General features: G+C 46.3%; 1 protein-coding gene across 1 annotated transcript in view; it reads right to left on the reverse strand.

Annotated features, from left to right (window-relative positions):
• Window positions 1–22,113, reverse strand: part of ATP1A4 (ATPase Na+/K+ transporting subunit alpha 4) — a 32,107-nt gene extending 9,994 nt beyond the window's left edge. Inside the window, exons 1-15 of the mRNA XM_055583860.1 lie at window positions 21,964–22,113; window positions 21,721–21,780; window positions 19,652–19,855; window positions 18,807–18,920; window positions 16,233–16,367; window positions 15,860–15,977; window positions 14,114–14,382; window positions 12,167–12,365; window positions 11,816–11,925; window positions 11,501–11,635; window positions 7,082–7,271; window positions 6,769–6,941; window positions 1,186–1,322; window positions 653–803; window positions 203–371 (exon numbers count right to left, since the gene is read on the reverse strand). Of these exons, the coding sequence (XP_055439835.1) occupies window positions 203–371; window positions 653–803; window positions 1,186–1,322; window positions 6,769–6,941; window positions 7,082–7,271; window positions 11,501–11,635; window positions 11,816–11,925; window positions 12,167–12,365; window positions 14,114–14,382; window positions 15,860–15,977; window positions 16,233–16,367; window positions 18,807–18,920; window positions 19,652–19,855; window positions 21,721–21,780; window positions 21,964–22,113 (2,314 nt within the window). The remainder of the gene's footprint in view (window positions 1–202; window positions 372–652; window positions 804–1,185; window positions 1,323–6,768; window positions 6,942–7,081; window positions 7,272–11,500; window positions 11,636–11,815; window positions 11,926–12,166; window positions 12,366–14,113; window positions 14,383–15,859; window positions 15,978–16,232; window positions 16,368–18,806; window positions 18,921–19,651; window positions 19,856–21,720; window positions 21,781–21,963) is intronic.
• Between the last annotated feature and the right edge of the window lie 2,473 nt (window positions 22,114–24,586).

The raw sequence follows: 24,586 nt of genomic DNA on the forward strand, positions 1-24,586 counted from the left end.
CCTCCAATCACATAAGGGTTCCACGTAGTGATGGTCCAAGGACCAGCTGAATCCAATTTGCAAAATTGTGACTTACATTGGTTTTTCCCAGTGTGTACAGGAGGTTGGAAGATGGGCAAAGGAAATGAGAATAATGTGCATCAACTCTCACCTGAGTCTGAGGGCCAAGTAAGTCCCTACCCTGGTTACCCAGCTTCCTCACCCTCCTCCACACCCGTGACAATGGAAGCAAAGTTGTCATCCAGTAGGATCATGTCGGCGGCCTGCTTAGACACATCCGAGCCTGCGATGCCCATGGCGATGCCGATGTCCGCCTTCTTCAGCGCCGGGGAGTCGTTCACCCCATCCCCTGTCACTGCCACAATGGCTCCCTGGAGGAAGCACAGAGGGAGTGAAATTAATTACTGTGTCAGGTTCAGGACCCGTCCCAAAGGTCAGCTTGATTTCATCATCCCTTGTTTCTTGCTATAGCTTCTTGGCCCTTCCTTCTCCTGCACCTTCTGAGATAGCAAAACTATCAGGGAGCCCCCAGATAGATGCCGGTCTCAGAGGTTCACAATCGGATGTTCTCTGGCTCCTCCAGCCCAGCCCACATGTTCCTCTGCTTGGTTTGGGGCTGGGTGACTTCCCAAGCCTCCTTGGTCTCCCTTACCAGCCTCTGACATCCCTCTACAATGATGAGCTTCTGCTGGGGCGAGGTCCGAGCGAACACAATCTCAGTGTGGTTTTGGAGGATCTCATCAAGCTGCTCAGAGTTCATATTCTTCAGTTCAGAGCCATGCACCACAATGGCTTGGGCGTCCCTGAGGAAGAGGAATTTCTAAAGGTTAGTTCCAGGTATTGAGAATTCACCAGGCATCCTGGTACCCTCAAACTCATCTTTGCTATAACCTGCTTGTTTCTCCTTTCACCCCCATCTCCTCAACTTGTCCCCAGCCATGACTGGCACACTGTATCCCCACCCCCCACCTCTTCCTCCCTCTTCTCTGCCTTCTTCTTCGGCCCACCTTCATCTGAAAGCCTACTGACATAGTCGCTTGGTCATTTCCTATTATGTTTTACTTTTCAGTAAGTAAACCATGCATGTCCTACCTACAGAAAGAACCTCCAAAAACTTTAGTTGGTGGAGCAAGCTAAGGATGGAGGGGAAAAAATGGTATATCTGAGTTCTTTAGGGGGTCTCACCTAGGATTGACCTTGCTGATAGGGATCTTGAGCCGGGCAGCAATGTCCTCTGCTGTCTCAGAGCCCTCTGAGATGATGCCCACACCCTTGGCAATGGCCTTGGCTGTGATGGGATGATCCCCTGTTACCATAATCACCTGGGTTGGGAGGGGAGGGAAAGAGAGCAGAGTCATCTTCAGAGAGGTCCCCGGTCCTTCACCTCTCTCTCCAAGAGCTAAGAGATCACTGCTGCCATTCCACTCCCAAGAACTTGGGCTGTCAGTCGAAAATCTTGCTATGCTAGCTTCAACCCTTGGGAGGGGGTCAAGGCCATCAGACCATAAAACATAGGACAAATTGGACTCTGGTTGCCCATGAATAAATCAGGGATTTGAGTGTATTTACTATATTCAGATGGAGAAGGAAATGGCAACCCACTCTTGCATTCCTGCCTGAAAAAGCCAATGGAGAGAGGAGCCTGGCAGGCTATAGTCCACGGGGTTGCAAAGAGTCTGACGTGACTCGGCACTCACAAGCACACTATATTCAGAATTTCATGTATCGCTCCAGAAGCTATTCTGCCTCTTTTTTTAAAAAAATATTATTTTATCTTTTTAATTGGAGGATAATTGCTTTACAATGTTGTGTTGGTTTTTGCCTTACAACAACCCAAATCAGCCATAAGTGTACGTATACTCCCTCCCTCTTGAATCTCCATCCCACCTCTCACCCCATCCCCCTCCTCCACGTTGTCATGGAGCGCCAGGTCGAGCTTCCTGTGTTAAACAGCAGCTGCCCACTAGTTTTATGTATGGTGATGTAGCTGCTTCAGTGCCACTCTCTCAATTTGCCCCCTTTCCTTCCTCTATTGTGTCTCTAAGTCTGTTCTCTGTGTCTGCGTCTCTATTCTTGTTCTGCAAACAGGTTCATCAGTATCATGTTTCTAGGTTCCAAATGTATGTGTTAATATGCAATATTTGTTTTTCTCTTTCTGACTTACTTCACTCGGTATCACAGGCTCTAGATTCATCCACCTCACTAGCACTGACTTAAATTTGCTCCTTTTAATGACTGAGTAATATTCCATTGTATGTATGGACCACAACTTCTTTATCCATTCATTGGTGATGGACATCTCGGTTGCTTCTATGTCCCGCCTGTTGTAAATGGTGCTGCAACGAACTTTGGCGTACCTGTGTCTTTTTGAATTATGGCTTTCTCAGGGTATATGCCCAGTAGTAGGATTGCTGGGTCATATGGTGGTTTTACTCCTAGTTTTTAAAGGAATCTCCGTACTATTCTCCATAGTGCTATACTGCCTTTTTAAGCTCAAAGACAGAAGCACCTACCATTAGAACAATGGCAGTAAAGGAACGTCTGGAAGAATCCATCTGCCTAGCAAAATGTCATCCAGAGCCAAGTGCATTCTGATCCTCACTCTACCCCTCTTCTTCCCACTGCCTCCTTGCGCCCCTGGGTTCTGGCCCTTTTCCGGGTACCTGGGCCCAGCCCTAGACCTATCCCTTTCCTCCCCAAAGATCAGGTGCCCATGTGTGTGGTCTTCTAGCCTTCTGTTCTCCTAACCCTCCTCACATTGTCTGTGTGTGATGGCTTGTCTGTCTCTCTCCTCTGCTGGACTGAGAACTCTGAGAGCATGGGGCCATGCCTGTGATTCATGTTAAGTTTCCAGCTTAGCATAATTCCTAGCACAGAGTAATCCATCAACAAGCAATTATAGAATGAAGGCAGGATCGCTTCCTGGGAACCGCTGCCCATGGTTCCCAAGTGCCCTCTAAGCACATAATTCTCAGGCTTTGGTGGGAGGGAGAAGGGAACTGTCTGACTGTGGCTGAACTAAGAACAGAGGTCCTGGAAAGGTCAGTCTGTTCACTCCCAGAGCGTGGAAATAAGCCTTGAAGGGGTTTTCCCATGAGCCCTCCTCATTCCATACTGGCACTGCTAGCTTGCTGGATGAAGTGCTAACTAAGCCGGGATTACCAGGGACTCAGGCAAGGTGTGCTATGAGCAGTTCCCCCATCATTGGTCTCCAATGCCCTGGCTCGGTTGTGGGCGCTGGGGCCTCACAAAGCTGGGCCTGTGGATCTAGGAGGGAACCGCACCAAAGATTCCAGGTGTGGTTCAGACTGAGCCCTCAGCGATGGCTTTTTAGGCTTACCATGCCCTGCACATTTCCCAGTAGCTCATTAATAATGACATGTAGGACAGTTGTCGTACCTAGGCCTGCCTGTCCAGAACTACTGTTCTACAGCAGTTTCTGGAAGTACCACCTCCATGCCAGCCCGGAGAAATAAAAACAAAGTCAGTCACCCCAAGAGTGAGTTCCTAGGACACAATTTCACAGAACATTGAGATGCATTCACATAACAGAAGAGAATGGCTCCCTTCAAAATAAAAGGCATTTGGTAGTTTCTGGAATTCGTCAAGTACTAAAGGAATTTCATGTCTCACTTCTTGATGCTGACTGTACCTCTGCTGTTCCCACGTACTCTTGCAAGCTGCCTTCCTTGTTCCTTTGGGCCCTCTTCTCCCAGATCAGACCCATTGAGAGAGAGCTTCCAGAGCTGGTGACCTTAACTTCAGGTGCTTGCTGCTCAGCTGCAGTTCTTAGAGGACGCTGAATTCATAGCCAGGGCCAAGTAGCCTCATACTGCTAAGGGCCTCAGGTAGTGGCAAATATGATGGGGTAATTTTATTTTTAATGATTTGGTATTCTTTATTTAAAAAAAAAACTTTTCATTTTATATTGGAGTAGAGCCAGTTGGCTTCCCAGGTAGCTCAGTGGTAAAGAACCTGCCTGCCAATGCAGGAGACATAAGAGACGTGGGTTTGATCCCTGTGTCAGGAAAATCTCCTGGAGAAGGGCATGGTTACCCACTCCAGTATTCTTGCCTGGAGAATCCCATGGACAAAGGATCCTGGCAGGCCACAGGCCATGGGCTTGCAAAAGAGTTGGACAGGACTGAGCGACTAAAGAACAACATAGCCAGTTAATAATGTTCTGACAGTTTCAGGTGGACAGCCAAGAGACTCAGCCATATATATACATGTATCCATTCCCCGCTGACTCCCCTGCCATAATGGGATAATTTCATTTCAGTTTTCTTTTTTTTTTGGCCATGCCACACACAGCATGTGGGATCTTAGTTCCCCAAGGAATTGAACCCACACCCCCTGCATTGGAAGTGTGGAGTCTTAACTATTGGACCATCAAGGAAGTCCCTTATTTTTAGTTTTTTAAAATCATTCATTCCTAAGGCCTGAACACATGACTATCTGAGAAACACCAGTTCCACTGTCAATTGTAAAAAAAAAATTTTTGCTGCCACGCAGCTGTTATCCAGCCTCTTTCAACAGCTTCATCACATCCGTCAGCTCCGCATCAACACCACTTTGGAGTTAACCTTGGAAGGTTCTCACTGCTGGGACAACGCTCTGTATGTGTGTGCTCAGTCATGTCCCACCCCCTGTAACCCCATGGACTGTAGCCCGTCGGGCTCCTCTGTCCATGGGATTTTCCAGGCAAGAATACTGGATTGGATTGCACTTTCCTCTTCTAGAGGATCTTCTCGCCCCAGGGGTCAAACCTGAGTCTGCTGTGTCTCCTGCATGGGCAGTCAGTTCCTTTACCACTGAGTCACCTGGGAAACCCAACCCCCTGTTTAGCCACTACACTTCATCCTCCTTGAAGGATGGCCTCCTGTGTACATCTTAAACTCCCCTGTAGGGAAAAAAGGGAGTGATGCAGAATTCCTCACCAAGCCAGCCAAGTTTCTGTCAGCTTCAGGTCCAGAAGAGGTAAGTAATTAAAGTGTAAACCTGTGCCCAGAACAAGAACGGGACCAGGAAGCACCAGCCTTTGTGCTTCAGGTGCCAGCTCCAGACCCGCCCGAGTGCCCTGCGGACCGTTACTTATCACAGCTCACTCTGCCTCTCAGGCTATGAGCGTGTCCTGCGCCGGCAGGCACCCTGACTCAGATCACTTCTTTGTCTCCTGGGTGGGCCTCCCCGCCTGTGGACACAGTTATAGCTCTCCTTCTTGCTAAAGAGATCCATAAACTCCCTGATGAAGTAAACTTTCGACTACCTCCATAGTATCTATACTTCTCATCCCAGCAGCCCACCTGGAAGCTGAGAAAATGCAAATGAACCCCTTCTCCATTTAGCTACCATAGCATGATGTTGTAGATCTGTGGAGGACTATCAAGATGTATGGTTACCCTGTGCAGATGTGTTATAATGAAGAACTGTTGCACCCCAAAACATCCTGTAGTAATCAGGGAATTCACTCAGAATAGTTTCCTCTATGCATTCCTCGGTTCCCACTATAGTGACCAATCATTGTACTTAGCGTGACCCCGACTGCTCAGGGAAAAACTGCCAATGGTTAAAGGTCAAGATGAAGTCAACTCTGACACAGAGCATCCAGTTCTCCTTAAATACTTCCAGCCCCACCCAACTGCAACCTGCTGTCCTAAATATTCCAGAATATCAAGTGTGAGCAGAGAGCTGACAATACCTAATCTATGAAGATGTGTAGGAGTCTTAGAATTTGACCTTGGAGGGAGTTCCCTGGTGGCCTCGTGGTTAGGATTTGGTACTTGCACTGCAGAGCCCTGGGTTGGATCCCTGGTCGGGGAACCATCCCGCATGCCAGCCAAAATACAAAAACAAACAAACAAGCAGCAACAAGTGGTAGAATCTGGCCTGGGAAAGTGGAATACAGCACATCTCGGAATTAGAGGAATTTTACTGCTGCTATTCCATGAAGTCCAAAGTCCTCTTCCGACTGGAGGGAAGTTCCCATCTCTGGGTTTGCTCTCGGACCACTTCATTTTAAGCTTCTAGCCTTTGCCCCTGGACATATACCTGTTATGGCAGCTGCTCACCCTGAGTCAGACCCATCGAGGGCCCCAGCTCTCAGTCTCTCATTCTCACAAGTGCTGCCCCAGGACCCCAGCCCACTTGGCTTCACCCTTTTGACAACCCACTCAGCAGTACATTTTTATGACATCTTCTAGCACTTCGCTATTTCCAGTGTGGCCTGGCACCAGCAGCAATGGCATCACCTGGGAGCTTGTCAGAAATACAGAATCTTGGGGTCTCTGGACTTACTGAAAACGGATTTGCATTCCAATAAAAGCCCCAGGCTATTCAGTGTACATCAGTTTGAGAAGCACTCTCCTAGGGCTTAGGTTCTCAAACCTGTTTGCACACTGGAATCTCTAGGAGACTTTTGAAAAATATAGATACCTGGCTCCCAATCAGAAACTTGAAGGGGTCTGGAGCGTGGCCAAGGTGTCAGAGTTTTAAAGCTCCCCTGGGGATCCCGTTTTATTTTATTTTTTAATTTTATTGAAGTATAGTTGATTTACAATGTTGTGTTCATCCCCTGGTGATTCTAATTCAAGACAGGATTCTAACTACAGAGGGCACAGTATAAAGTTCTCTCTTTAGACTAAAACTTATAAGCTCAAGGAAGCAGAAATCAGCTCAATTAAATGAAGAACCTACTCTGTCCAAGGTTTCCTACAGCTGATCCAGGTTAGGATAGGTGAAGGGTGTCTGGATTGCTCAGGCACTTACCTTAATCCCAGCACTCCGGCACTTGCCCACAGCATCGGGCACGGCAGCTCGGGGAGGGTCAATCATGGAGATGAGCCCCACGAAACAAAGGTTATTTATGGGAAAGTTGATTTCATCGGTGTTAAACTTGAATCCCTTGGGATAAGTGTTAGGCAGATTCAAGAAGCAGAACCCTGGAGAGGGACAGAAGAGGGGACCAGTAGTCATTCCACTATATCTCTACCCGCTTGCCCCAACCTCCTAGACCCTTCACCCCACAAATAACGACAGTTTTGACGTCACTCTGCAGAGGCTTCTCCCACAGCCGCCTCACCTAGCACACGTTCCCCCAGACCTCCCAGATTCAAGTAGGTGTTTTGGAAGGCGTCCTTCATTTCATCATCTATTGGGTACTCCTGCCCTTTCAGAAGGTAAGTAGAGCAAAACTCTAAGATCCTCTCGGGTGCCCCCTTCATCATCAGGACGTGGGCCTGGGAGCTGTCTTCCCGCAGGTGGATGGACACCTAGGGAGAGGAAAGGAAGCTTCGATGGAAGGAGGAGAGCGCGAGGGTTGGGTCAGAGAAGCAAAGTTAAGCTGTGTCTACCTCCATTTCCTTTGTTCCCTGACCCAACACAGCCCTTCTCCCTGCAGTCATATCTGCTCTTTGGTCGAGCCCCTTCTTCCTTTGTAGGACCCCACAGCCTGTTGCACACAAATCTCTGCTATCTTCTTAGCCATACTTGGAGCTAAGGGCAGCCCAGGCACTTTGTCCCCCTGGCTTCCTCTCTGCCTGAGTGGCTAGTGAGCAGAGACAGCAGAGTGAACAAGAAAGAAAGCTTAGAGTCGAACACCTGTGTTCTAGGAGCAACAGGAAGGCTTTCTTAGCTTTATGACCTCGGGTCTGTCCATTTAACCTCGGCAAACCTTAGCTCCTTTGAGAAAATGTCAAAGATCTGCGATGCCCACTTCATTTGGCTTTTATAGAGAGAGAGTATTAATGAAGAATATATTGAAAAGCATTGACAGTTCTTTACCATGATTGGTTGAGCCTGAAGGATGGGATTAGGGTGAGTAATAATAGTAGCATTTATTGAGCACGTACTATGTGCCAGGCATTGTTCCAAGTGCTTTACGTGAATCGTCATTTTAATCCTCCAGCTACTTCCCTCTGAGGTAGGCACTATAAAGTTCTTTGTTTTATAGATGACAAAACTGAGCTTAAGCTGTGTCCAGACTCACATAGCTAGAAGGTAGAAGCAATCAAGGGAAGAATCCAAGTGGACTGACTTTAGAACATGCTCTCTTAACCAGTCCATGTTCTAAATTCTTTGTTAACTCTGTCATCGCGTATTTGGTGATAGTCTATTTAATATTTATGATTGTGGCTTCATTTTTATTAATACTATCTTTATTTTTTTCCTAAAAGAATAAGGGTATCTATTCACTTTGAGTTACCAAACTCTTCAAGCATTCTGATTTTTTTGCTGCTAAGTCGCTTCAGTCGTGTCCGACTCTGTGCGACCCCAGAGACGGCAGCCCACCAGGCTCCCCCGTCCCTGGGATTCTCCAGGCAAGAACACTGGAGTGGGTTGCCATTTCCTTCTCCAATGCATGAAAGTGAAAAGTGAAAGTGAAGTCGCTCAGTCGTGTCCGACTCTTAGCGACCCCATGGACTGCAACCTACCAGGCTCCTCTGTCCATGGGATTTTCCAGGCAAGAGTACTGGAGTGGGGTGCCATCGCCTTCTCCGAAACAATATGGAGATTTCTTTAAAAACTAGGAATAAACCTACCACGTGACCCAACAGCCCCACTACTGGGCATGTATCCTGAGAAAACCATTCTAAAAGGCACATGTGCCTCAATGCTCACTGCAGGACTATTCACAACAGTCAGGACGCGGAAGCAACCTAGATGCCCCTCGACAGATGAATGGATAAAGAAGCTGTGTACACACATACAATGGAATATTACTCAGCCATAAGAAGGAATGAATCTGAGTCAGATCTAGTGAGGGGTGGTGGCTTAGACTATTCTTATGTTCATTTTTGGGAATGATAAACTAATTTCCACATGTTGCCAGTAAAATTTGTATAATCGCATTTTTGGAAATTTTATTTATATGTTGAATGTACTATTATTTTGTGTTTATGAATTTTTTTTTAACCAATAAACAGAACACATCTCCAAACCAAAAAAAAAGAATATATTGAAAACTGTGAAGTACAATGGTTAGCCATTCTAGCCCCCTGGCCAATCTCCTGGAAACATGACGAGTCCCCTGAGAGGGGACTGGGGATCCCTGTGGCTCAGTCGTGGAGCAGAGGGCATAGTCATGAAGGGAGCCTGAAGGACAGAGAAGATCAGTTTCAGTTTTCATTTTTCTGTGATCTGATCTGAGCAAAGGAGCTATTTCTGATGTTCCTCTAATGATCGACAGGAAATTCCTGCTACATAACCTGTCGGGGAACAAAATCAGCACATTGGGAGGAACTGAGCCTGTGGTGCTGAGGGAGCCAGACCACACTGGCCCAGGGAGAAGCCAGATGCGAAACCTGGGTGTAAAATGTAGTTACAACCGCTCCTCAGGAGACTTTCCAAAAACTATTTCATTCAAAATATGCTTAAGCAGTTAAAAGGGAAAACCTTAACTCACGTAAGCAGAAAGCTGTAAAAAACAATTTAAAAGCTTAATTTTCTGAGCACTTAAAAAACCCCCTTTGCTGACTATCTCCAATAGGAGATTATTGGAGATGACAGCAAGTCTTACCTGCTTAAGCTGGTAATTTAGTCACACACACACAAATCACACCTTGATAGAAAATTACAGATGAAAAAGATGGAAGAAACTGGAAATGTCAGAACTGAGAAGCTTCTTCCTTTCATTTCAGTCTCAGAGAGGGGAGAGAGACCAGGCCTTGCAAACGATCAACAGGCTAAGATGTATGTCCCTTGCATATCAGGGCCTCTGACTGCCCCGAGAGCAGAGAGCAAGCCAATAAAGCAGCTTGTTTATGGGTAGGGAAAGAAATGAGTCAGAGGGGTTTTCTTGGGGCCCCAGGCAAGCCCCACAAGAGTTGGCGGCTTGCAGACTGGTCAAGCACACTTGGTGTAGAGGAGGATTTTGCTGTTTGAACTTGATATTCAATAGCTCAGAAAAGGCATCCAACAGTCATCTAGGGGAAAGATTGCTATTTTTTTGGACATCCCAACAAATATCATAACTATGTTTTGCTTTTATTTTGAATCTTGTGGAAAGAGAGGTACCTAATTCTTTCCAGTTGAAGGCTTTAATTGGGCCTTGCCAAGCACAAAATTCCTGTCTGGTTAGTGAGGCCACTAAGCATCAGGAAAAAATGGAAATAGGTTTGCAGTCTGGGCCTAGGGGACCTATCTTATTTCACTGACGAAAAGCCAGTTGAGACAAAAAACCTTCAGGTCTGTTTCTTAAGCTTTCACTTGTTCAACATTCAATGTGAAAGTGTAGGTATTTTGTTTTAAAAAGATCTATATAGCTTTTATTATGTTGTTGTTATTTTTAGTTACAAAAATGTTTTTCTTGTGACGAAAACTTTTAAGATCTATTCTTTTAAGCAACTTTCAAATGTAAAAGTATGGACCGCTTCACGAATTTGCCTGTCATCTGGGGGCTATAGTAATCTCTGTATTATTCTAGTTTCAGTACATGTGTTGTGAAGTGAGCCCTGTTACGTGTTCTTAAGACTCGAAACCCAAACTGACTTTTGGGAGTCTCATTTCTTTTCTGTTATCCACACCTGAATGAGCTTTCGGTATTGCATGAATTTAGAGAATTTCACTATTCTAAGCAAATCAACCCTTAGCTGCTAGAGCTCCCACCCCAAAAGTAATGCCGCTGTCCCCTCCTTTCCCCCAGAACCCCTCCTAAAAGTGTGCCAGTGTTTCCCACATAGGAGGGAAGTACTGGGTTTCCTGTCCCTCTCATGAATTTTACTGTGAGGGCCACCACTGTCCCTGCCGCAGCATTTCTCCTTCTCTGGTCACATCTCCCTGGATCACGCACAAAATGACCCTGAAAAAGCAGCTTCACAAACAGTCAGGAGAGCCCTGACCGCCTACCTGATGGCAGCTGCTAGAACTGCGGGCATGGAACGAAAAGAAATATTTGATGACTTGTGAGATAAGGTACTCAAGGAAGTGACTGACAGATCTAACATATTCTGCAGCAGCAACACAGAGACACCCAGCCAGCCCTTGCTGCCTGTGGACATTTCAGAGAGTACTTCGTGACTAGCTCTCTGCATAGTGATGTAGCCTCAAGACTGCTTAGGGCTGAACGCCTCTTCCTTTATCATCTATGTCTGCCTTTTTCTGTTTACCACTTTCCCTTGGGCTTCCCTGGTGGCTCAGTGGTAAAGAATCTGCCTGCAGTGCAGGAGCCGCAGGAGACTCGGGTTCAATCCCAGGGTTGAGAAGATCTCTTGGAGGAGGGCCTGGCAACACACTCCAGTATTCTTGCCTGGAGAATCGTGTGCACAGAGGAGCCTGGCGGGCTACAGTCCACAGGGGCGCAGAGTTGGACAGGACTGAAGCAACTTGCACGCTAACATGCACGCACTTTCCCTTCTGGTGAGCCTGCCTCCTAACTGGGGTGCCGGTTACACACTGTATCTTGTTCTGCAGCTCGGACATAAAGGCAAAGGTAAAACTCCCCCGTCCTACAGAGGATGAGCCCGTCCCCCACCGCTATCTCCTACTTTGGTCGGTTCTGTACCTGGTACTTGTTGGTAGAATTGAAGGGAATCTCTGCCACCTTGGGGCTTTTCTCTCTCATCTCCTTCACAGAGCTGTAGGACTGCTCAATGAACTTGAGGAGCGCTGACTCCGAAGCATCTCCTGTTGTTGCCCGCTGCCAGGATGGGGTTGGTGTAATAAGCCTGGGAGGCATGGCACCTGGGTTTGCCGACGGTAACAAGGAGAGGGGCAGAATGGGGAGGGCTGCTGGGGGGCATCACCCGGGGCCAGGAAAGAGAGATTTAGGCTTATATGCTGGACACTGAAATCCCCTCTACCCGCTTGGGCCTGACACCTTAGCTATGGGAAGGCTCTCCTCATTCGCCTTAAAATCAGCCCGGTTGCAGAGGCCAGCGATTCGGGCCAGGATAAACCAGGTGTCAGAGCCCTTGGCAAATGGATTCCCTGAGGAGAGAATAGAATTGTGAGCAGGGAGTGGGGGGACAGGAGAGTTTGAAGCAGGGGGTTATTCGCCTCCCGTTCAGCATCCAGACACTCCTCAGAGATGCCGCCTCTTCTCCAGGCCTCCTGGCTCTCCTCTCCCTCTCCAGCTCTCTCCTCAGTGTCTGGACTTAGCACGCCCTCTCAGCTACCCATCACATCTCCCACATCCTTCCACTCTCTGACCACCAACGCCACCAGTCACCAGTCTGTTCTTCAGTGGTGTCCGCCTCGTAGATGGTCTTGTCGAACCACAGGTGGGCGACGGTCATGCGGTTCTGGGTGAGGGTGCCCGTCTTGTCGGAGCAGATGGTGGAGGTGGAGCCCAGAGTCTCCACCGCCTCCAGGTTCTTCACCAGGCAGTTCTTCCGAGCCATGCGCTTGGCTGTCAGGGTCAGGCACACCTAAGGCCAGGAGGAGGCGAGAGGGGTTTAAATGAAGAGGAGACCTCTGCTATTCACAGCTCTCTGTGGTTTCGGAAACCTGATCATTTTTATTGCTCTTTTAATTTTTGGCACTTATTTCCCTTTTGTTGTCACCTAGTCTTTAGAAATCTCATCTGTGGCCACAGTAAAGGAAATTAGGAAAATGATTTTGGTTTGTACTTTATGGCAGAGTTTCAAAAAAAGAGTGCATTCCTTTACCAGGGTATTGTAGAGAATGATCTCCTATTCCTTCTGGAATATTCCTCTCCCCCGTGATCCTTTCATCTTTTTTCTTCCACAGCCTCTTCTCCATTCAAGTTCAGGCCACACCTCTTTCTCAAGCCCAGTCTTTGCAAGGACCACGTTGATGACTAACCTTTGACTGTGGTATAAGATGCTGGGGGCGGAGGAGGGTTGCCCCAATAGTTTAAGGGAAGAATGAAGAGGAGAGAATGATGAAACTGAGAAGGACTGTTGCAGCGCCGAAAAGGACTTGAGAAATCACTTAAAACAGAAGATGTTTGTTAACCATAATTCAAGTGAAAACCAGGCATGCGGCAAGGTTATTTTAAAAGCAAATAAATTCGTAGGCTGTGGTTATGTACAGAATTTGAACTGTGGAACTTTTATTTACATAACATCATGAGTCCTGATGTTTCTGTGCTAGTCCAGCCACTCCCTGGATATTGTTCTCATTTCCATTTTAAGAAGGATATTGATAAAGAAGCACATGCTCCAAACAGGTGTCTGAAGATCATGTCACAGAAAGAAGGGCTAAGGGAAAAGGGATTCTTTGACCTCCCCCACCTGGAGAGTTTGAGGGGATATAATGGCTACTGCAAAAAAAATTAAAGGGTAGATTTGTAGGAGAGAATTGACTTATTTTGTGTTCCTTCAGATAAGAAAACTAGGATCAAACAGAGAATCATATGTCTATTCAACATAATGAAATCTAACTAGAGCAACTCACAGAGAAGGCAATGGCACCCCACTCCAGTACTCTTGCCTGGAAAATCCCATGGACGGAGGAGCCTGGTAGGCTGCAGTCCATGGGGTTGCTGGGAGTCAGACACGACTGAGCGACTTCACTTTCACTTTTCACTTTCATGCGTTGGAGAAGGAAATGGCAACCCACTCCAGTGTTCTTGCCTGGAGAATCCCAGGGCCGGGGGAGCCTGGCAAGCTACCGTCTCTGGGGTCGCACAGAGTCGGACACAACTGAAGCAACTTAGCAGCAGCAGCAGAGCAACTCAGCAATGAAATGAAGTCAGATAAAAGTGGGGTGGGCTTTCCATTACTAGAAATCATCATCATCTCCTGCAGATTTTATACAGGATATTCGGCATTGGTTGAAAGGTTGAATTTCTGTGAACTCTGAAGTCCTTACCAGTAAGATGCTATAATCCTAATAAATTGAGGCCCTGGGGTGCAGCGAGTTGGCCGGGTTCACCAGCCAGTACACCCAGGACTGGAACTCACTCCGGGTAATTTATAATCTAATGCTTTCTGCATCATAACTCACTTCTTTTCTCATTAAAGAGAGAAGGCACCAGAAAATACGGGTGGAGGAAGTCAGCGTAATCTGGGAACTAAATGATTTGACATCTGTGTATGCATTGGAGTACTCTGCACTTGAGAGGCTTAGCCACAAAAGAACATACGAGTGATTTCACTTCCTTGGGGGCAGTTTGTCTGCCTTGGAGCCACCCAACACCCTGGTTACTCACTGTGACGGTGGCCAGCAGTCCCTCAGGCACGTTGGCCACAATGATGCCGATAAGGAAAATGACAGCCTCCAGCCAGGTGTAGCCCAAGATAAGCGAGAGCCCAAAGAAAGTGACACCCAGGAAGACGGCCACCCCTGTGATCAGATGGATGAAGTGTTCGAGCTCAATAGCAATGGGGGTCTTGCCCACTGCCAGACCGGAGGTCAGTGAGGCTATACGGCCCATCACGGTGGAGTCTCCGGTGGCAATCACGATACCTTGGGCTGAGCCTGTGGATGAAGGGGGAAGTCTGAATCCAGAAGGCTGTTGGATTTGGTTCCTACACAGAGAAAACTGTCACTGGTCAAAAACAAGGGTCTCTGAGAGGTTATTACGTTCTGCTCTCTTTACTTTTCGTTTGTACAAGTGAGGGGCTCCTAATCTGAAAAATCTCAGATTCCACAGTTCTCCAGAGATAGCCAATTTTATTGCCTAATCGCCTTCACCATCTTCGTCTTTGTTGCACTTAATCTAAATATCTCCTGTTGCCTGCATGTTTCTCATTTTGTCCTCGGCAGCTGAAGAGTTTCCTGAGCCCCAGGAATAGTGGTTACCCTTCTGCTGGAATCCAGCGTTCCCAAACTCCCCATCCTCTAACCCAGGGCTTCTCAATTTGCTCCCCAGGACTCATCTGGCAGCATCTGAGTTGAGACCGAGATGGGAGGGGTTGCTACTGGCACCTAATGGCCAGAAAGCAGGGTGCTGCCAGACATCCTGGCACTCAGAGGACAGCCCTCCTTCCCCTACCAGCAAGAACGCTGCCCAGGTGGCAGTAGCGCTCTGCCTGGAGCCCCCTCCCTGCTTTGCTGGCTGGAGCCAGTCTGACCCCTGCTGGCTGGCACAGGCCATAACAAGTGGGGCTTCTGGGCCCTAAGTCAGGAGGCAAACTTCACACACAGGATGTAGAACACTCAGGCATGCGGCTTGAAATGAAGGGCCCCACAAAGTTCTTTGCTTACAATAATTCTTCCTGCCTTACCACAATGACTGAAATTCCTACCATTAAAGTTACAGTCAGAATCACCCAGAAAAGCGACATATTATAGAGATAGCTCTTATTTTTTAATCAGAAAGACTCATGCCTGAAAGTTCAACTTGTCAACGTATTAGCTGTTTGCTCTGGGGCAAGTTCAAATTTCTAAAGTCAGTACCCTCTCTTGGAATGCTGAGGAGAAGTTAGGGCTTACTTCAGGAGAAGAATGAATTAGCAGGGCTGAATAATTTTCTTCCCTTCTATGCTATTTTCAGCTCATAGAGCACAGTCCATTCACTACACAGAATAAAAATAGCTACAATTACAGGGCACTTAAAATGTGTTAGGCCTTGTGCTAAGCATTTTATATGTATTATCTTCTTTAACCCACATAAAAATTTATGGACCAGTGACTTTCAGTATCGTCATTGTTCAAATGTGGAAATGATGGCTTTGACCTTTAATTTAAGATCGTACAGCTCACGAGTGACAAAGAAGGTACCCTATTTACTAGCTATTACATTCCCTACTACCTTTAGATGATAGAGAGTTCTAGAAATCTTTGTTTCAACCTTTGCTTCTTTTTTTTGGCACACAAGATCTTAACTCCCCAACTAGAGATCTAACTTGTGCCCCCTGCAGTGGACTGTCGGAGTCCTAACCACCGGACCACCCTAGGTGACCACCATCAATCTTTACTTTTGAATCTAGGCTACTTATGAGTCGACATTCACCTTCCACACAGTTGGTGGAGAAGAAGCAGATATTTTGGGTCTCCAGAGGGTTCTCATTGGTGAACTCAGTGGAGCGGGACTGGGGCTCTGACTCTCCTGTCAAGGATGAGTTGTCCACCTGGGATGGGAGAGAGGAGGGTCATAAATCGAGAATGGAAAAAAAGATTCACACAGATGACATATCTTTTTCTGCAGCAGCATCATTATCGACACGCAGACAGAAACATAAACTTGCACACCGCCGCAACCTCAAATTGCTCTTGTGACTTCTCACGGTTCCGAATAAGATGGTAATTTCATTAACTGAGCCCAGGTCACCGAGGTGCTCGAAGACTGCACTCGGCCTCCTTCCGCAGCGTTTCACACCCCTCACCTTACATCCTTGTGAAGAGATAAGCCGGATGTCAGCGGGGATCCGGTCCCCAGCCTTCACTTCTACCAGGTCGCCTACCACCACTTCGTGTACAGGGATCTGAAACTTCTCTCCACCTCGAATGACCAGAGCTTGCTGTGGGAAGACAGTGTAGGGTCATTTCCAAAGCTCTTTTCTCTTTCCCATCCAGTTCCTGGTCTCCTGTCCTCTGATTCCCACGGTTACCACATCCTTTGTGCAGATCACTTTGGTAGATTGCAAATTCTTACCATCACTGTCTGCAGGGCCCTTTGATGCTCCTCTCACTTATACCCCATGTAGGAATGGGGTTTATCTCTTAATTTCTATACTTAGATTTGAACATATGGCTTGCTTTGGCCCATAGGACATTAGCAAATGTAATGCAAGCAGATACTTTAAAAATGCTTGCACACTGGGGCTTGCCCTCTGTCACCATATTGAACAGGCTCAAGCTAGCCTCCTGGAGGAAGAGAGATTATAAGGAGAAAGGTCCAGATGTCCATGACATCTCATCTGAGACCCCAGATACGTGAATGAGGTCATCTAAGACCATCCAGCACCAGCTAAGCTCAGCCCAGATCAGATCAGCCGAGCCACAGTGAGAAGTACGATATTTGTCGTTTTGAGCCACGGTGTTTTTAGGGTGGCTTGCTAGGCAGCAGACACTGATAGGCTCCAAACTCCTACTTCCTTCTACCAAAACATTCTCCCCTGCACTCTTACCCAAGGAAGGAATTAAGTTCTGTTGACATCAAAGGGAGAAGATCCTGGGCTAAAAGCCTGGAACATGACCATGTCATTGGGAAAATCTGGAGCCTGTCCCTCTTCAAGTTTCCAGCCCTGTGCCTAGGAATGTCCTTCTGCCGTCCTGTTTTCCAAGTTCTCTAGAAAGGTTTTATTTGAAAATAATCTAAACTTTCAGAAGAGTTGCAAGAATAAAAATTGTACCAAGAACACCTATATAACCTTTACCCAGACTCATCTGTTAACATTTTACCCTATCCGCTTTGTGATTTGTTCTCTGTCTCTACATGTGTGTATGTGCATTCTTTTTTCCCCCAAACTATTTGAGGGCAAGTTACATACATCATGATCTTTTTTTAAAAAATTATCTTTTTTGATGTGGACCATTTTTAAAGTCTTTATTGAATTTGTTACAATATTGCTTCTGTTTTACATTTTGTTTTTTTTGACTGTAATGCATGTGGGATCTTAGTTCGCTGACCAGGGATCGAACCACACCCCCTACACTGGAAGCTGAGGTTTTAACCACTGACTGCCAGGGAAGTCCCCAATAAGTCATGATCTTTTATCATACATACTTCAAGGTGCATTTCCCAGGAATTAGGTGAAGGAAATGGAAACCCACTCCAGTATTCTTGCCTGGAAAATTCCATGGATAGAGGAGCCTGGTGGGCTACAGTAGTCCATGGGCTTGCAAAGAGCCAGACATGACTTAGTGACTAAGCATGCAAGCATAAGAATTAGGGTGTTAAATAACCATAAAATGGTCATCAAACTCAGTAAATTTCACATAGACACAATACTTTCATCTGCTGTCTGCATTCCAATTTTATCAATTGGCCCAACATATCCTTTACGACATTATTTTCTGCTCCAGCATAGGATTTGGTCTAGGGTCAGATACTGCATTTAGCTGTCATGTCCATTTAGCCTCCTTTAATCTGCATCACTGGAGAAGGCAATGGCACCCCACTCCAGTACTCTTGCCTGGAAAATCCCATGGACGGAGGAGCCTGGTGGGCTGCAGTCCATGGGGTCGCTAAGAGTCGGACACGACTGAGAGACTTCACCTTCACTTTTCACCTTCATGCATTGGAGAAGGAAATGGCAACCCACTCCAGTGCTCTTGCCTGGAGAATCTCAGGGATGGGGGAGCCTGGTGGGCTGCCGTCTATGGGGTCGCATAGAGTCGGACACGACTGAAGCGACTTAGCAGCAGCAGCAATCTGCATCACTTTCATAGCTGTTCTCTGTCTTTAAAAACATCGACATTTGAAGAATCTGCCTTCCCCAACCCCCTGTGCCTCCACCTTACTTTTGGGGGGATAGAACCCAACAGATTTGAGGTTTCATATTATGCTCATTGGACTTCCCTGGTGGCTCAGACAGTAAAGAATCCATCTGCAATGCAGGAGACCTGGATTAGATCCCTGTGTGGGGAAGATTTCCTGGAGAAGGGAATGGCAACTCCAGTATTCTGGCCTGGAGAATTCCATGGACAGAGGAGCTAGCCGGCTGCAGCCCGTGGGTTCGCAGAGTCAGAAACCACTGAGCAACTAACACTCTCACTTTCATTACGCTCATTAAGATTCAGATTATGCATTTCAGACCAGACAACTTCAAAAGTGATGTGTTTTTCTCAGGGTACTTTTAAGCTGAGACAGGACAAAATTTAAATGAATTCACCGTCATTATCAGCCTCACACAGTCCACTCATGGTAGAGTACAATTCTTCAAGGGACATAAAGGTCATATATTCGGTTACATTCTAACACATTCTCTCACTAGATCCTTCCATATGAATCCTACCTGAGGTACCATGTTCTTAAAAGATTCCATGATCTTGGAGCTCTTGGCGTCCTGGTAATAGGAGAAGCAGCCGGTGATGATGACCACGACAGTTAGCACAACGCCCAGGTACAGCTGCGGGTAGGGAAACCAAGGGCTCGTCAATAGGTTCTTTCCTCCCTCTTCATCCTCAGAAAGTCAGTTTGCAAGGGTAATAGCCATTTCTCTGAGTGGAGGAACCCATGGGACTTGGTGGCAGAGCACACGGTTGAGCAGAGTCTGAGACAGCCTGGCTCTTTCAGCTTCAACCCCGAGCTACAGTTTGGAGCCAGCAAAACTCCAGATCCGAGAAGCGCCATCTTTTCCTCTCCAGAAAGGCTACTCACAGCGGGAGGGGGCTCGTGAGGGAGATGGACAGGAAGGAGAGAGATTAAAATTCTGCGAAAGAGAATGGATAGCAATGTGCTTTGATGATCAGTCGGGAGGATAATGAAAGGAGAACAAGTTTCTAGAGAGAACTCTGTATCTCAGGGAGCTGAGTCAGACGCTTTCTTTTTCTTTTTTGGGCCACACCACATGGCTGGCAGGATCTCAGTTTCTTGACCAGGGATCAAACTCGTGCCCCCTGCAGTGGAAGCAATGCAGTGCAGCGGAGTCCTGACCACTGGACTGCAGGGCATTTCCAAGATTTTTTTTTTTAAAGAGGCTTTCTAGATAAAAGGGAAACCAGGAAGGACCAAAGCTCTCTTAGCAACCCCTGGGAGTATATTGATTTGGACCTGAAGACTTCAGGAGTGCTAGGCTGCCGAGCAGAAGAGCAGCAGGGGCTGAGCAGAGACTGGGCAGCCGTGGTTGAACAGACTCACGTTGTCTTTGGTGGTGTCCTCATTGAAATACAACTGGATGCCGAAGGCCACGAAGCAAAGAATGGCACCAGTCCACAGCAGGAGGGAGAAGCCGCTGAATAGCTGCTTGCAGAATTTGACCCATTCTGGAGTGGTAGAGGGAGGAGTCAGTGCATTGGGTCCATCTCGAGCCAGGATTTCCTGCGCCTTTTCAGGGCTATGGCCCTGTGTGGAGAAGAAATAGGGAGGAAGGGAGAACCATGAGAAGAAAGTAGCTGTCACAAAGGAGAACCTGGCTTCAGAGCACAGATCTTCCGTTTATAGCCCCAGGATAAGTTGAGAGACCAGTGAAGTTCTCCGAAGGTCAGCCTGGAAGTTCTTCCTACCTAAGTGGGGTTCTAAACCTTGCATTACAGAAGGATATTATTTAGCCTCCCTACATAGGAAGGATTTTTAGTTTATGGGTTGATTCACAAATCTTTTGAACCCCTGGCTTGGGAGGGGTACAACGGTAGAGTACTGAAGTGAGTAAGACTGATGCTGGGCCTAATGGAACTCCACCTCCAGTGAGGAGATGCATATAAACGATTTATCATACAGTGTGCCAGGCTAATGGAATGATGAGATACAAAGCATATGCTTATAACGTACAGACATCCACACTTTGGTTCTTTAACTTGGAAATAGAAAAAAACAAACAAGCAGCTAGATACATGAAAGTAGATCCTCACTCTAGCCTGGTGCATAAGCTTGGGTGCTTTTTCCTCTGAGTGACAGTGAGAGAAAAATCTGCTAGAGGATTGTAATAAAAAGAAGAAGAAGAAAGCAGCTTCTCTTAAATATCCATCAGCCACTCCCCAACCTGCCCTGGAAAAATACAATTTAAATAAAAACAGGACCCGTCTCCCACGCTCATCTCTGGTTACCAGATGGTCACCCTAAGACCCTCCAATGAAGAGATTCTAGAGCTCAGAGGAACTTTTATTTCCAGGGCTTTTGTTTATTTGTGATCATTGTATTAGTGGTTAGAGTAGAAGCAGCAGCAGTGAATTGATGGCAGTGGTAATATACTGTTTAGCTGTTAAACCAGCAGTTCTCAAAGTGTGGCCTGGGGACCTACAGGGTCCTGAGATGCTTTCTGGGCAGAGGGGATCCACAAAGCCAAACAATTTTTTTTTTTTCTTTTGGCCACAAGTAGAGTTCTAACCACTGGACCATGAAGGAATTCTCAAACAATTTTCATAATAACACTAAATTGTTGTCTGTCTTTTCACTCTCATTCTCTTGAGTATATAGTAGCATTTTCCCAAGGCTACAGGTCACATGATACTACAACAGAGTTAATGCTGAAATTATGTGAGAATCCAGCAGTCTTCTCCTAAAAAGCTAGATGTTAGATTTGCAAAAATGTAAAATACCACGAATTTTTTTGCTTTGAAAAGCAGTTGACATAAAAATATTTGTACTAATAGATAATAGCTTTACTCTTACAAATGAATTAGGAAATACTTTTTAATCATCTTAATTTTAATTTCTAATATGATAAATATAGATGACAGATGTGTGCTGTGCTTAGTTGCTCAGTCGTGTCCAACTCTTTGCGACCCCATGGACTGCAGCCTACCAGGCTCCTCTGTCCCTGGGATTCTCCTGGAAAGAATACTGGGTTGCTATGCCCTCCTTCAGGGGATCTTCTTGACCCAGGGATCCAACTCTCGTCTCCTGCGATACCTGCACTGCAGGTGTATTCTTTACGGCTGAGCCACCGGGGAAGCCTGCTAGATGTAACCCTCATAAGCCAAAGTCCTTGGAGTCCTTGAAAATCTGTAAGAGTGTGAATGGGTCCCCGGGACAAAGGTTGAGACATGCTGCCCTAGTCCATCCTATTCTTTGCTCTAATCCTGAGCTCTCTTTGGAGTAGTTATCATTATCATCTTTTTCGGAATGTGTGTCCTTGGCTAGGTGCAGGTTAAGGGTCAGAACATTGACCTTCAAGTCAGCGGCTAGATTTCCAGCTCTGCCTTTGTCCTGGGAGCCTCAGGGTCGGGGATGGAGAGCCTCTGCCTCCCTCGGGGAACTCCTCCACTCACCCTGGTCAGGTCCACAGAGTACTTGGCGCTGAGCTCATCCAAGGTTAATTTGTGATCATCCTGAGGAGACAGTAGAGCCACTGAGGGTCAGGTGGTGACACGTCATTTCCAGGGGAAACGTTTGTGGGGAAGAGGGGAGGCTCTGGCCCGCATGATGAATTCTCAGGGTGAGATGTTAGAAGGCTGAGGGTTGACAGAGACTTTGGAGGGCACTTTGCCAGCACCCTCTTCAGCTCTTCTCACCATGACTACTTCCTTCTTCAGCTCCTCCATATCTTTCTTCTTTTTTTTCCTCTTCATTTTTTTTTTACTCATCTTAGGACTGTTTGTAGGTCCTGGGTTTGGATTCCGCTCATGAGGTGTCATGGCCCCTTTTTTCCCTCCAAGCCCCATGGTTTTCCCTGGATATGGCTGCCCCAGATCAACTGATGGGAAGAAAGCAAAGACAGTGAGGAGTGTGAGGGGTCAGAGGAAGGAGGAGACTGGGGAGAGTGGAAGAACGGCTCATGGAAGGGGGGCCAAGGGAGGCTGGCAGGGAGGGCAGCGGTGGGGAAGCCCTGGATGGGGAGGGGGGAGGTGTGGAGGGGTGAGAGGAGCCTAGGCCTAAGTCACAGGAAGGAGAAGGGGTAAGGCGAGGGAGGCGAGGGAGCCGATGGAATGAAGCGTGGAGGGTGTTATGTGCCTCAGTGCTGAAGATGCTACAGGACCCTGAGCAGGTAGGAAGTGCAGTGGGCTTCAGGGTATGCTGGAAGCCCCCCAGCCCCAGCCCCCGTGGCAACAAGGCAACGCCCAGGCCAGTGGTCACAAAGGCCTCTGCAAAGTTCTAACCCAGAATACACAAGTCTTAGTCTCTGGGTTTGGCAACAATTGGAGCAGGATCTGCCACAGAGACAATTGTCGTCTGAAGGCAAGACTAGAGACAGGTCCCAGCCTGGTCCTGCCAGCTTCCAGGACTCAGAGGTGCCCCAGATAGCTGACTTAAAAAATAAAGTAGGCAGTCTGTATGTGAGTGTGCTTTTGCAGAAGCGCACTTCCCACTGACATTGACTTTGAGCTTTTGGTTATAGGAGATCAGATAGCAGGTTAGGTCAGACTTTGGACTTTTGAGTCAGTTCTGGCTTTGAATCCTGTCTCCTCTGCTTACCAGAGGAGTGTGGCTTTGGTTAAGTCACCTAACCCCTTTGTGCCTCTCTTTCCTCATCGCTAGAGGGGGATACCATCTACATTGTAAGCTGGCAAGAGTAAGGATTAAAGTGGGGTGCTTCATGTATAGCATATCTGATATACATAGAATGTGCTCAACAAATGAAATGAAGTGAAAGTCACCTACTCGTATCTGACTCTTTGCGACCCCATGGACTGTAGCCTGCCAGGCTCCTCTGTCCAAGAGATTCTCCAGGCAAGAATACTGGAGTGGGTTGCCATTTCCTTCTCCAGGGGATCTTCCCAACGCAAGGATCAAACCCTGGTCTTCTCTATTGCAGGCAAATTCTTTACCTGCTGAGCCACCAGGGAAGCCCTGTGCTCAACATATAGCTTAAATTAAATGTTATGAGTCTTATCTGTCGCTTAATGTACAGCTCTTTTCAGTGAGACCGAAAATACCCTTTCCATGTGAATACCCTGTATTTCCTCATGACATATTTATCTCTTTTATTCACCTTCATTGACATCTTGGTATGCTGTTTGGTTGTATTAACTTTATATATATTTTACATGGAAAATTATGTTGTGCCCCCGTCCAAAAAACCATCTGAAGTGGCCAAAATGTTTATATTATTTATACGTTTTTCAGTTATGCATGTCACATACATTTTTCCTTTCTAAGGTGGGATATTTATTTAATTGCATTTTGGTTTGGCATGCTTTTCAAAAATATGACTGGATCAGAAAACATCCACCTAGGGGCTGATGTAACATTCCTTTAGTATTCAGAAATAGAAATTTTCCCTTCCCAGCTAGGACAAGTAATAGTTTGTTTCTTTAATAGATTGGCTGAAAATTTCCTTCTCTTCTAAAAGCATACAAAATAGGAACTGAGAGTCCCCCTTCCCTCTCCCTAAACTTAGACACCCCCCCCTGCCGCTGATGTCATTGCTCTGGTGTGTCCTTCCAGTCTTTTTTCTACATTTATACTAATAGTATCTATAAGGAGGTGGACTCTCACTTTTTACAGACTCATTCAACTCCCCTTTCATTTATGTAAAGATTTTATTTAATGGCCACAAGGCATACCATATTCTGTATTGATGGCGGTCTATTCACTCATTCCCACTACTAATTGATTTATAGGATATTTGCCTTTTAATTTTTTAACTATTAAAAACATTGCTGCAGCAGCATCCTTATATATAGTAATTTTAGGCCTTTGAGCTTCAGTTTACATAGAACTGATTCTTGTTCTGAATCATAAGATACTCTCATTTAAAATCTTAAAAAATTTCTACCAGATTGCTCTTCAAAAGGGCTTGTCTTACCCATATTCCACCAACAAGATACAGAAATGTCCACTTCCCACACCTTTGATTACACTGGATGACCCTGACCATTTTTTCTATCATAACTGTCAGACTTTAATATCTTACAGTTTTAATTTCCATTTCTTTATTTTCTAGGTAGTGCTTTTTCTTATATTTATTGGCTTTCTGGACTTCATTTTCCTTTTTCTAAATTGTCATTATTTGCCCAATTTTCCATTGTTCTTTTCCTTATTGATGTGTTCCAAGGGGTTCCAACCTCTTATCATATACATTACAAATATTTTCTCCCAGTCTCTGTGTTTAATGTAGATCATAAATCCCAAAGAGCAAGGTTAGAATTAAAGTTAAAACTGTTAAGTTAATCTAGGCATCATCCATGTAACAAC

This window comes from Bubalus kerabau, chromosome 6 (assembly GCF_029407905.1).
Source record: "Bubalus kerabau isolate K-KA32 ecotype Philippines breed swamp buffalo chromosome 6, PCC_UOA_SB_1v2, whole genome shotgun sequence".
In the NCBI taxonomy this organism is placed as follows: Eukaryota; Metazoa; Chordata; class Mammalia; order Artiodactyla; family Bovidae; genus Bubalus; species Bubalus kerabau.